This window comes from Arachis ipaensis, chromosome B02 (genome assembly GCF_000816755.2).
Source record: "Arachis ipaensis cultivar K30076 chromosome B02, Araip1.1, whole genome shotgun sequence".
NCBI lineage: Eukaryota > Viridiplantae > Streptophyta > Magnoliopsida > Fabales > Fabaceae > Arachis > Arachis ipaensis.
Window position 1 is genome coordinate 71,458,257 of NC_029786.2, and position 13,323 is coordinate 71,471,579.

The 13,323-nt window shown below is 35.4% G+C and overlaps 1 protein-coding gene across 2 annotated transcripts; it reads right to left on the reverse strand.

Moving 5' to 3' along the window:
- On the reverse strand, positions 7,823–10,691 carry LOC110268880. Of its 2 annotated transcripts, XM_021115922.1 has the most exons (7): positions 10,182–10,691; positions 9,980–10,073; positions 9,774–9,863; positions 9,244–9,322; positions 8,609–8,692; positions 8,257–8,484; positions 7,823–7,954 (listed from the first exon to the last, which is right to left on the reverse strand). In XM_021115922.1, the coding sequence occupies exons 1-6, from the start codon at positions 10,415–10,417 to the stop codon at positions 8,267–8,269; spliced, it is 801 nt and encodes a 266-aa protein (XP_020971581.1). In that variant the 5' UTR covers positions 10,418–10,691; the 3' UTR covers positions 7,823–7,954; positions 8,257–8,266. The 2 variants fall into 2 exon arrangements, with proteins under 2 accessions (XP_020971581.1, XP_020971582.1); XM_021115923.1 differs by lacking the exon at positions 7,823–7,954 and having other exon boundaries at positions 8,320–8,429.

Consider the following 13,323-nt stretch of genomic DNA (forward strand, 5'->3'; position numbering starts at 1 on the left):
CAATTGTTCTTGTTGGATCTAGGAAGGCATTGAGATCTAGACTTGGTTTTCTAGTCTCTGGGTCCTGAGATCTAAATTTCCCATTTCAATTCCTTGTTTACTGCTTCTTATGTTCATTTACCTTTTGCTTCAAGATCCGGTTCAATCCCAATTCCCTTTTACCCTTCTGTTTGATGCAATTTAATTTTTCCTTGTTTAAATTCTGCAAATCCACATCCCAATCCCCTTTACATTTCAAGCAATTTACATTCCTTGCACTTTAAGATTCCGCAATTTACATTTCTTGCACTTTAAGTTTCTGCCATTTAATTTCTTGTTCTTTAAGTTTTAGCAATTTATTTCTTGTTCTCTTTACTTCAATGCAATTTAATTCTACAAGTCACAAAACCATCAACCAAATCTTGATTCGCTTGACTAAATCAACCACTAAACTAAAATTGCTCAATCCTTCAATCCCTGTGGGATCGACCTCACTCCCGTGAGTTTTTATTACTTGATGCGACCCGGTGCACTTGCCGGTTAGATTTGTGGTGTTTTGGGAGAAATTTATTTTTCCTCCAAAATATCTCATCAATACTCCAACGAATTAGAGAACTTTCCACCCTCACACATGGAAGAAGAGGAAGATGCAAAAACAAAGGAGGAAGATGCACAAACAAAGGAGGTTGTAAGGGATGAAAATAATTATGAGAATCTACACTCCAATGAAGTAGAGACTAGCATAGATAGTGACTTTATTGAACCACCAATTCAAGAAGTTCTTGATAAAGGGTACACTCTAACCATCACACAACACGCAAATTTTGAAATCAAAGAAGTGAAGGAAACCAAGGAAAGCACTGAAAAGGGGATTGTGACCAAGAAACTGAAGAAAATATCCATGAAAAAGAGAAGGTCAAAAAAAATAATCCAACCTCTACACCAACAAGCAAGGTGAATCAAGTTAATCACAATAAAAGAAAGCTTGTTCGGAGGAATTAATATCAGGAGGCACTAATTTTCATCTCTCCCCCCTTGGAGACATTTCTTTTAAACAACTGGAAGAAGAGGAAGAAAATTCAACAATCAAGTGTCAAGCTAGTGACATTAAAGAAGCGCTTGTTGGGAGGCAACCTGATAATCTCGTATCCTTAGTTATTTTTCGTAGTAGTAGTTTTCTTACTTATTTGATTTTTATTGAGTTTTCACTGTTTTTCTGATCATGTAGCTATTTTAGAACAGGAACCGAACACTTCAAAAAAAAATGAGCACACGACGCACAAGCGTCGCTGACGCGTACGCGTCATATGTGTGTGCGTGAAAAATAAAAATGGAACAGAGAGTTGGGCAAGAGTGGTGCTGGTGGCGTGCTTTGCGCACAAGCAAGTCCACGCGTACGCGTCCCTCACGTGAACGCATCGCTTGCGTTTTCACCAGTCTACGCGTATGCGTCCCCTACGTGTACGCGTGACCCTGCAAATCGGCGTGACTGACGCATACGCGTGACATGCGCCATGTGCAGAAAACGCTGATTGCAGTAATTAATTCGAATTTAAACTTTAATTTTTATAAATAGGAAAAAATATTATTTTATTTTTAGAAAATAGATTTTAAATTAATTAGGATTAAATATAAAAGAGAAAAGAAACTTCTCTTTTGGTGGATTCCATTCGAATGGATTCCAACATTAGTTCACTTTTCATTCCACCTCAGCCCAATTTACAATCCTTATTTTCTCTCTGAACCATAAGCAACTAAACCTCCACTGTTAAGGTTAGGAGCTCTGTCTATTGTATGGATTGATACTATTATTTTCCTATTTTAATTCATGTATTGATTTATATTTCAAGAATTTTTTTCGTTCTTTATTTTATGAATTTGGATAGAACGGAAGTATGACCCTTGTTCTAATTGAGTTCTTGTATAACTTGGAAAAGCTCTTTACTTGAACAACAACTTGAAAACATATTCTCCTAAATTCTAATTATCTAGACTTAACGGGATACGTGACATATAATCCTCTTGTATTTGGGTAATTAGGATTTCTGTGGCATATAAACTAGAATTGAACTTCACACTCTAATTGGAATTAAGTGACCAAGGAATTGGCGGTTGATGAGAGTTAGAGGAGACTAGAAATGTCTAAGGAATTAGGGTCTAGTCACGTAGTTTTCCATGAATTAAATCTTGCATGATTAAAATAGTTAGTAAGAAAAGTCAATCTGGAAAATAGATAACTCTGAAGCCTTAACTGTTTCTCCATTCTTTATTCCTAACTTATTTTTTTGCCTGTCTTTTGATATTCTAAGTTTACTGTTTAATGCTTTTGAATACCCAAACATTATTTTCTGTTTGTCTAACTAAGTAAATTAATCAACCATTGTTGCTTAATCCATCAATCCTCGTGGGATCGACCCTCACTCACCTGAGGTATTACTTGGTACGACCCGGTGCACTTGCCGGTTAGTTTGTGGTTATAAATTCCGCACCAGTTACACACCAAAACAATTTAAGGGTGAATGTAGGATGCTAAGTTTGGTGTTCCACCAAAAATTTCATTAAAAACACGTTTCAACCCTCTGCATAAATGGTCACTGACTCCAAACAATCAGGGAAACTACTTAACCATTGTTTGCTTTCTAGTTTATAGTTGTTCTCTTTAATAAAAGCACAAGGTTTCATGTATGTGATTATTCTACTGCATAAGAGACATTGGCAAGGAACTAAATTTGGTGTTCACACACCAAAGTAAGTTCAAAAGCCTACAATCAATCATTCAGGCTAACCATCTTTCAAGTGCTTGGGGAACAAGTAACTTCTAATAACTTTGCAGGAATTCAATCAGTCTCTTGAAAGAACTATGCACCATCATCCAAGGACACAAAGAAGAAGACAAAGCTATGGATGATGATGATAAAGGGAGAGCTAGAAGACATCACCAAGAGGTTGTATTGTTACTTAATTCCCTCTGCTTTGAAATGCTTTAGTTGGAAGTTTAAATGTACCCCTGCTGATTAGTTTAAGTTGTTTGCATTCTGTTTGTTTACTGTCCTTTTATTCTTCAATTATGTGGTCTAGCTAGAATGTCTTCCTCACTCATTTGCTTAAATTCATGTCTTGTTCCCCTTTGCATAAATAAAAGAAAATGTTGAAACAGAAAGTGAAATTGTCCAATTTGATAGGGATGAGAATAAAGTTCAGTGGTGGTATGTGCTAGATTGTTTAAGTAAGCTCACTAATAAAGAAGAAGGGTGGAGTGTTCTTTTTAAGTATGAACTTAGGACTGTCTGTGAAATCTTGGTAAATAAAGATCCTTGGAAAAAGAAAGAATAAGGAAAGGAAGAAAAGCCAAGAATTGGCAACAAAAAGGAAAGAAACAAATAATAAAGCTAGACACCAATGGCTTGGACCTTAAGACATATGCCTGTGATGATTTTTGTACTAGGATCTACTTGGATAATTAGGTTCTAAGGAGTATTTTAAAACTTGGTAACTTGGGTTCATTAACCCAAGATTATCAACCGAAAGTCCACTATCAAGAGCAACCTAGCTACAAGGCATTTAGTAACCCAAAGAGGTGCTGGGCACCAATGGTTGTAAGAAGAAATTATGAGCCAAGTGTCTGTGGTATGCATGTGTTGATTGAAAAACAAAGCTAAAAAGCTGTTGTAACACATAACACTTAGCTGCAAATAAAAGTGTAAGCCTCTCAGCAAAAGAAAAACAAAAGAATCAAACATCAAGGATCAATAAATAAAGGTTTCACAAGTAGCACCTTGGTTAGCACTTAAAGGATATCTAAAACCTGAAAACTAATAAAAGTAGAGTTTCAATTACAGTCTGCATGAAACCCCATGAACCTAGACTGAGTGCTTTCAAATAAGAACAAATATGCTTTTCTGTTTTCTTTCATTTTTCTACTGCTTGCTTGGGGACAAGCAATATTTAAGTTTGGTGTTGTGATGACAAGTCATTTTATGCATGTTTTATTAGCAATTTTTACTTGTTTTCATTAGGTTTCATGCATTTCTTAGGTAATAAGTAAGTGATTGGATTGGAATTTAATGCTTGTCTTGATTCAATCAAACATTATTACTTTTGTGCATTATCACGAGATTTATGCAAGAATTATGTGATTATTATGAATGATGCAAAATTTTATGATTTTAGCAAGGCTTTGATTGCATGTTTGATTGATGACAGATGAAAAGATGCAAGGAAGAAACAGAGAAAGAAGCAAGACAGAGAAATGCTACGTTCGTTTGGAGAACGCTACGTTCTTTAGCGACGCGTACGCGTACAGGACGTACACGCATAGAACAAGGATTTTGGAAGATCCACGCGTGCGCGTGCATGACGCGTACGCGTGGGTGTGATTAACGTTCGTTACAAAAGAATGCTACGTTCTCTTTCAAAAAATGCCTGCGACAATTTCAAAATCTGGAACTCAACTTTGGCCATCGATGCGTAGGCGTGAGGGACCCGTACGCATGGGTGTAGCATCTTTGAAGAAGCACGCATACACATGGATGGCGCGGAAGCGGGGAGTGGATAATTTGACATCCACGCGTATGCATGAAGGACACGTACGCGTGGGGAGTGTTCCTGGCAAGAACGCTAAGTTCTCAAAGTGAACGCTACCAAGGGACGTGCTAGCTTGTATCTCACGTACGTGTGATGAGTACTCAGCGAGCAAGGACACGCACGCGCAAGAGACGCGTACGCATCGATGAATGAGCGCTGCGCTCTCTTTGAGAACGCTACATTCTCCTGAAGTTGCATTCTGACCCGCTGGAACAAAGGCCAAAAAGCCCAATCCAAGTACTTGAAGACTGAATAGGAAAGTTTATAAATAGAGAAGAATTTGATTTCATTAAAGAGTAAGGCTAGCTAGCAGATCGGGAAGGCTAGAGAGTAAGGCTAGCTAGCAGATCGGGAAACTCTGTACTTAAATTTCATCTTCCTTCTGTTTTGAATGTTCTGCACCTTTTCTTTTCTGTTATGTATTAGAGCAATGATGAACTAAAACCCAAAATTCATTAGGGAGAGGAGCTCTATTGTAATCTCAATGAATCAATGAAACTCTTCTTCTTCTCAATTCAATTGTGTAGCTATAGGATATCTTCTGTTTTGGTTGTGAATTACTCACTCCGGAAGGGGGTTTAATTCAAATTGAATGAGGGTGTGAGCCTCGGAAGGGAAATCACTTACATTAGAATTGGAGCTCTATCCTTCACTATTCTTTTGATCAACACTATTTGGAAGGAAATGAGGTCCTGAGAGTTAGCGTGGCTTATGGATGAGAGAAATGCACTTAACCTCTTCTCATGACAATTGGATCAAGGAACTGGCAAGATTGATTGTGATTAGAGAGATTGGATTGCCAAGGAATTGGGATCCAATCAATTTCAATCTGCCATAGATCTACCCATATGATTGAGAAAGGAGTTGAGACCTAGTTGATTCACGAAGGATTATGATATCTCCAATCCCTGATGAATCACTTTTTTTGAATTTCTTCAACTTAGATCTCTCTTATTTCATTGCAATTTACATTGTCAATTTCTGCACTTTTACTTTCCTGCACTTTAAGATTCAGCTATTTACATTCCTTGCAATTTGAGATTTAGTCCTTTTAAATTTCTTGCACTCTAAGTTTTAGTTATTTAAACTTTTTTCCATTTACTTTCCAAGTTCTTTACATTCTGCACTTTAGATTTCTTGCAAATTACTTTCTGTCAATCCAATTTCACTCAAATCATCAATATTGGCTTAAATAAATTCATCACCATACTAAAATTGCTTGATCCATCAATCCCCGTGGGATCGACCTCACTTTCGTGAATTTTACTACTTGATGCGACCCGGTACACTTGCCGGTTAGTTTGTGTGGAATCGATTTTCCCTCATCATGCGTTTGGCCGGAATGGTCGAGAGGTTGGGTGCGATCCCACTTGCTCGTTAACTTGAAAATATATTCAGATGGCAAGTTGAGGACAGAAGTTCCCTCTCTTGTCATGATGAGGGTGTGGGGAAAGTGGAAAGGTACTCTCCTTCGTATTGTTTCTCCCACATTCTTCTCTGGTTGCAAGGTCAAAAGGCACACTCCTTCGATGTGAAAAGACACTCTCCTTCGTATATCCTCCAGAAGAAGGTGGAAAGGCACTCTCCTTTGTTTATGATCCTCCTAGAGATGCGCAACCTAGAGACAAATGTCTAGGTTAGCTACCAGATGTGTCAGGTTCTAGTGATTTAACCGACACATGAGCTCACGGCCAGTCGGACAGGCATACATCATGTTGCATTTGTTTGCTTTGTTTAGGTGTGCATACTTGTTTTGGTTTGCCTATCTGATAAATTCTGTATAACTGGTAATTGTGATACTTGCTGTAACTGATCTTTAAATATGTTTGCCTTGTATTTCCTTGTGCTTGTGATTGTCTTTCTATTTTGGGTACTTTGGTGGTGGACTGATAATAATGATGAATTGTTTTGAAAAGGGCCGGAGGTCGGATTGAGTTTATTTGGACCAGAGGCCGGGTTAAGTTTATTTGGACCAAAGGCCGGGTTGAATTTATTTGGGCCGGAGGCCGGGTTAGTTTGATTTGGGCCTTAGACCGTGACTGGTTGGACCAGTGGTAAAGGTTGGTTAACAATGATTTATTATTAAGCAATAGAATGCCTTAGAATGTTATGTTAGGTGAAAGTGGAAGCAAGGGTTAGAGTTATATTGTGACTTGGAAACCTTAGAGCATTATAACCGAATTTATGGTTTAGTTATTTCCATTAAGATTATATCAAATCTGAGTGTCGGGGTTCTAGGATCGCCTTCGACTTTCCTGGGACCTTATTTATTATATATGTAGGCACCTTAACCATACTGAGAACCCCCGATTCTCATCTCATACAATATTTGTGGTTTTTCATATGCAGGTTGAGAAGCACCACTCTGTATTCTGGAGTCGCTGATGAAGCGAAAAACTCTTGGGACTCAGGGTCGTATCTTTGTCTATATTTATGTATGTATATAGGATCTCCACCTTGTATTCTATGTTTGTCCCTCTTAGAGGTTGACTCGGAGAAACAGGTTGTCGTTTTTCTACTTTGGGTCATTTTGGGATCCTTTTATATATATATATACTTGTATGTTCTAGCCGGTTTATCTTCGCGAACTGAGTTGGAAGCTTTGTTAATTATATTTTTAACACTCCCTTTTTATTATTCATATAAATATCTCTTACGTTTCTTCGTACGCAAGTTTTCGTTTACGTGAGTATTACGACTTTTGTTTTAAACTTTCTTTCAAAGGCTCCTAGTTATCACTACAAGAAAAAACAATATTTGTAACAAAAAAATTTGTTACGAAAAACCAGAATTTTGAAACAAAAGAAATTTGTAACAAAAAAAGGGCTGTTGCAGTATGTCCCGTTACAAAAAATTTTTGTAACAAAAAATGGTACTGTTACAATTCAAAGTAATATTTTGTAACAAATTTTTTTGATGCAAAAACCGAAACTTGTTACAAAAGTGATAACAAATTTTGATCTTCAAAATATTTTTCGTGACAATATATTTTTTTATCATAAAATTTTGTTACAAAATATAACTTGATTTTGTAACATTTCTTTTTATTTAGTTACAAAAGCACAATATTTATTTTGTAACAATTTTTTTTAATACAAATTACATGCATAATTTACCAAATTATTTTTTTAATTAACTGATATATTAACTACTTCACTAAGCAAGTCAATATTTATATAATATGTAAAAACAAAGATAATTCAAACATGCTTCATTTAACTAAAATTATTTTAAAACAAAATAACATTAGTGACTACATTGATTAGTTCTACAAGTTATATTTCTTAAACAAGTTCAACCAAAAGTTAAAAGTCTAACACAAATTAGTGTCTCTATGAATCAAAATGTTCTTGAGTCCTTTAGATAGCATGTTGTCACCATTTTAACACTCCTGTAAATGAGAAAAATCGAAACAAAAAATTAGATATAAGATATAACACCAATTATAATTTTTTTTCATTAACTTTTATCCAAATTTTTAGAAAAATTTTGATAAAACCTCCCCTGAAACTTGGATATTTCCACCGTCAACGGTTTCATAAAAAACAACCAATTCATTACTTACTTCTCAGCCAATACACAACCAAATTTATCAAACCAAATAGAACATTATCCATATACAATTAAGCTATACTAATAATATATAAATCATCTATGAATATGTATTAAAACCATAAGTAATTTTAGGGGTACCTTTAATTGTCTAGTTTCTTTCATTGTCAAAGCGCGCTATGAATGAGTTCACAACGGCTTGTTGAGCTTCCAATTGAGCTTTCACTCGAGCTAATTCTTTCTCTTGCCGTGTTCGTTGCTCTTCAAGTTTTTCTTTGAACACCTCAATAGTTGTCACAATGAAAAATTCAAACCTGAAAAGAAGAACTTCCAAAGTATCAACAACAGCCTTGGATGGTTTCCCTTGCACTGAAATAGGAGACAACCCAGATAAGTTCAGTTTTGCACAACATAAATAGTCCCTTTATAATATTTGAAAAGATCAATTTGGATTGTATGATCTACAATATAGAAAGAGAAATAAATTACTTACCAAAGATTAAAGGGAGGATAATGAGGCAGATAAGGAAAGTCATCCTCACGAGAAATGAACAGCCCAACGCATTCAACAAAAGGCCTAAGATCAAAATTACAAATAAAGAAAAAAAGAGAAGAGCCAGTTACAGAAGAGTTGAATTGAATGTATGAATCAACAGAAAAGAGCTGAATTTACAGCAGATAAAACATAAAAACAGAAAAAGCCATAAATATTGTCAACACATACTTAAATTCTTTTTTCCTATAGACATTACAGTATTCATATAACTTTAAAATTACTTAATCATGTTAAACATGTTATCATAATTTGATAACTTACCTCTGTTATTTAACAATAGTTCACACTACCAGAGCAAGCAAGCACTCATCATTTTAGCACAAAACTTTCTTGCTATCAAGTTTACATCACTAACTTCATAGTATTTTCAACATACTCTTGCACACTACAGTATACACATATCAACATGTTCTACCTTACTATAATAAAATCAACCAGATACACAACCAGTCACACATTTAATCCACAACCAAAATCCATCACATATCAAGTATTCATCTATTTGAAATAATCATGTAAACTTTTCAGGCATTCAAAGTTTAAAATATTTAATTTAATAAAATATCTCCTACCTCGATGCCGTAATCCGAGGAAATTGCTAAACACAGCAGCTCCATCGGCAATTCCAGCACCTGCTTCACACATTTGGACCTATATAGAGATGTACTAAAATTTTTGAATTTTTAACTTTGATTTAGACCATATCATGAAAGGGACCCTTGGAGCAACTGTTTAGTTTTCTCCATTTGATCTCCCGGTCACAAGTGTGGTGCTTGCCATAGGTTAGATCACTTACATTACCCATTGAGTACAGCCATTCCCGAAATCCTGTGTAACACAGGAAGTTTGTGCACTAGACTGCCCTTTTTAGACCATATCATGTCCAAATTCATTTTCAAGTTCACGTATGTTTTCACTATTTTCCTATTCAACCAAGTTGGAGATAAAATATACACCAGTTTCGCAATCTCTTATTAAAATAGAACAATGAAGACAAGTATGATACATGTTTCAAATAGCACTTATCTATTACTTTAAAAAATTTAAGGCAGCCAATGGGTAACACAAGAATTTAGATTGAATCAAAATCAATGATACTTACCTCTATTAACCGTCCATTTGCAACAAGCCTTGGGCACAAATCATAGTAAAGATAACCAGCAAGAAAAGTGGAATGATTTGGAACAGAAACCTAGGAGATTAAAAGAGAACAGAGTGATGATTTTGGATAAAAGAGTATGACAAAAGAAGCAAACTGAATCTTCAGTTGTATTAAATCAATTATATTGCAGAGTAGAATCATTATACTGTCAGGTAGATAACAGTCTCCATCCTCAAAGCAACCAAGAGGAGAAATACCCAACCATAGATCCAATGTAGCTTTGACATCTTCAAAGATTTGCTGGTTAATATACAAAACAAAGAAAGCTTACTAACTTAGCAAAATAAGAAATTCAATAAGACAAAGTATATAATTGATTCTAAGACCATAACTGAGGACAACATTCACCTTAATTGGGCATACAACAACGATGAGAACTCCTCCTCTCCCTCACGTTCTGTTCGTTTTTCCCCTTTCTTGCCTGCGACGGTGATGGCGACGGGCCCTGGCAGCAACGCCAGTGGATTAGCGGTGACAGAGGCAAGGCACGGCGGCGACAGAACCCTTGGCGACAAGACGCGACGGCTTCGTGGCAGCAGAGCGCGGCGATGAGATCCCCTTCCAGGGGCGGATTGTGGCAACATTGAAGGCTCTATGACGGGAGTAACCCGACGGCGACAGTGGAAGCTTCAGTTGCAACAAGGACGGTCTCCAAGGGCGACGGCGGGGACGGCGGAAACAACCCCCGGCGACAGCAGCGGCGTCCTCTTGCTCGATCGCTCCTCCTCTGCATCACTCTCCTCTCTCTGATTTTCCATTTCTGAAATTTGTTACGTTGAAGGGGATGAAATGTGGTAGGGTGCGGCTGAATGATGGTATCTTGGTAAGGAAGGGTAAAATTAGGGTTAGGTCCCTCATTTTGGGAATTAGGATTTCTGATTTTCAATTTGAAAATTAGGGGTATAAATTAAAGATTTTATAAAAAAAAATAAATATAAATAAATATTTTGATTATGGACCAAAATCGTACTTACCCCTCATTAATTAACTTAAACTTAAAGTATTTATAAAAATCAATTTAATCATTCCTAATAAATTAATCTCTTAGAGCTCAATTTAATAAAATAAATCATAATTTATTCATAATAAAAATTACTTAAAATATATAAAATATTTTAATTTTTGAAACAAAATAAAATTATTCTGAAAAGAATTATATAAACAATTTTTTTTACTCTCAAAGTGTTTAACATTTTGAAATAATTTTTTGTTATAAAATATAATTACATTTTGTGACAAACAAAAAACTTATTACAAACAATGTTGAATTTTGTGACAAATTAATTTTTTGTTACAAAACAATTGAAGTTTTTGAAACAAAAAGATATTTTGTTACAAAATATTTCAAATTTTTGCAACTACTTTATTCTTTGTTACAAAATATTATAATATTTTGTAACAAAACAACAATTCGTTACAAAAACTAATATAATTTATAACAAAAAAAATGAGGTTGTTACAAAATATTAGCATGTTTTGTAACAATTTGTAATGTTGTTACAGAACATTATTCTTTTGTAACAATCACCAATTATTATTACAAAAAATTATTTTTCGTAACAATTTTAAATTTGATACAAAATTTTTGTTACAAATATTCCATTTTCTTGTAGTGTATAGACCTTTTTCACTATATTATATATATAATTTTACTCTTAGAGGTTATAATACCTCACCACCTCTGTCTTATGACTTAAGCATAAGATTTTGTGTTGTAGGGTGTTACATTATGGTATCAGAGAAGTTCGTTTCCCGTAGAGCCTGGGGAATGGACTGACTATGCTTCTGAGCATACTCTGGCTGTGTGTACATGTTATTTAGGATGTCTGCTTGACATATATAGCATAATTATTCATGAACATTACCTTTGGAGATTTGAAGCACTAGACTTTAGATATTAAGACTGATCACCTTAATATCAATTGTTCGGTGTGGACATGACCCCAAAGGGCTTCTCGTGGACGCAAGTGAGGTGATACAGCTGAATTTGTGGATGTTGTTGTGCGAGCTATTGCTGAAGGGATGGAGCGAATAACCTAGGGATTGTGATGGAGACGGTAATGGATTAGGTGGTGGAGAAAGATAAGGATTAGAACTTGTGCATCTGGACTAAAGGTCGATGACATTTAGTTAAAGAGATGAAGGGATTCAAGGAGTGATCTGGAAGAGTAGTAGCATGATTAAGATCTTAGTGGCTTATAATCAGAGTGACATAGCGAAAGCAGGTGTCTTGAGGAATCGGCGTAGGATCGAGAAGTGGAAAGTGTGTGTGATTTAGGTTATAACAGATTGAATTAGACTAAGAGATTGGAGAATTGATTAGTGTTTGAAATAGCTAAGAAGGATTTGAGATTAATTAGGCTTAGATGGACTCTTGAAGGGTAAGTAAGTTTGCAGTTGTTGAAAAGGAACTAGACTAAGTTAAGAGTGAAACAAAGGGATAGAGTTAGGCTTGAATATGATTAAGTTTATAATGTTGTACCTGAGACTAGAGAATGTGAATTTATGTTTGAATTCATGTTAGAAGAATAAATAAATGATAAGAGATCGGTTGGATATGAGAGAGCATATATGAAGATTTGATAGCAAATTTTCGAGGATGAAAATTTCTGTTAGGGGGGTAAGATGTAAAATCTGTGAAATTAGTAAATAATTAGCAAATAAATTAATTATTATTCTAACAAATTAGAAAATATAATTTTATAGTTTAATAATATAGAGAAAATTAAAATAAGAATTTTGACACTAATTTTAAAAAATTTGGCCCAAGATTGGGCTGAACGGGCCGAACCAGTTGGACTGGACCCAAACTGGTCCCAATAGCCTAATATATATAAACCTAAAGCTAAGCAATTCAGCCACAAACCTTCCCCATATGTGATTCACGCTGAAATGGAACAAAGGTGAGAAGTGAGGTTCCAATTTCAATTTCAATCTTCAATCCAACGTAACTTTTGATTCGGAACTTCGATTGACAAGCCGTCAGCGGCCACGCGTTCGTCTCGGAATTCTCTACAAAAATTACATATCAATTTGATAAGTGAATCACGTTTTCTCACCCAACTATCCCTTTTTTAGTTCGTGATTTTAGGTTTTGGTAATTGAGAGATTTTGTGATTTTGATGGTTTAGAGGTACTCTAGCGGTGGATAATCACTAGTTTTTGTCCATTTAACTCGTGGGTAAAGGTAAGAAAACTCTAAACCCTTGTGGTTTGCCCATTTTTGTGTACCCTAGTTCTAATTTAGTGAATTGTGTAAATTAGATTGAATTTATGTTAATTTGGAGCTTGAGTTGGTAAATTGGAGCTCTTGGAACAACTCTTGGTATATGGATTTTGGAAGTGGAACTTGTGAGCTTGCCTTGTAGGTTTGTCTTGGGTTATATGACGAAATCGGCCAAGGTATGGTTTAGCTTTCTCATATTTAATATATAATATCTTGTGAAAACTTAGGCTAGATGACCATATGATAGGTTGGAATGTATGATTA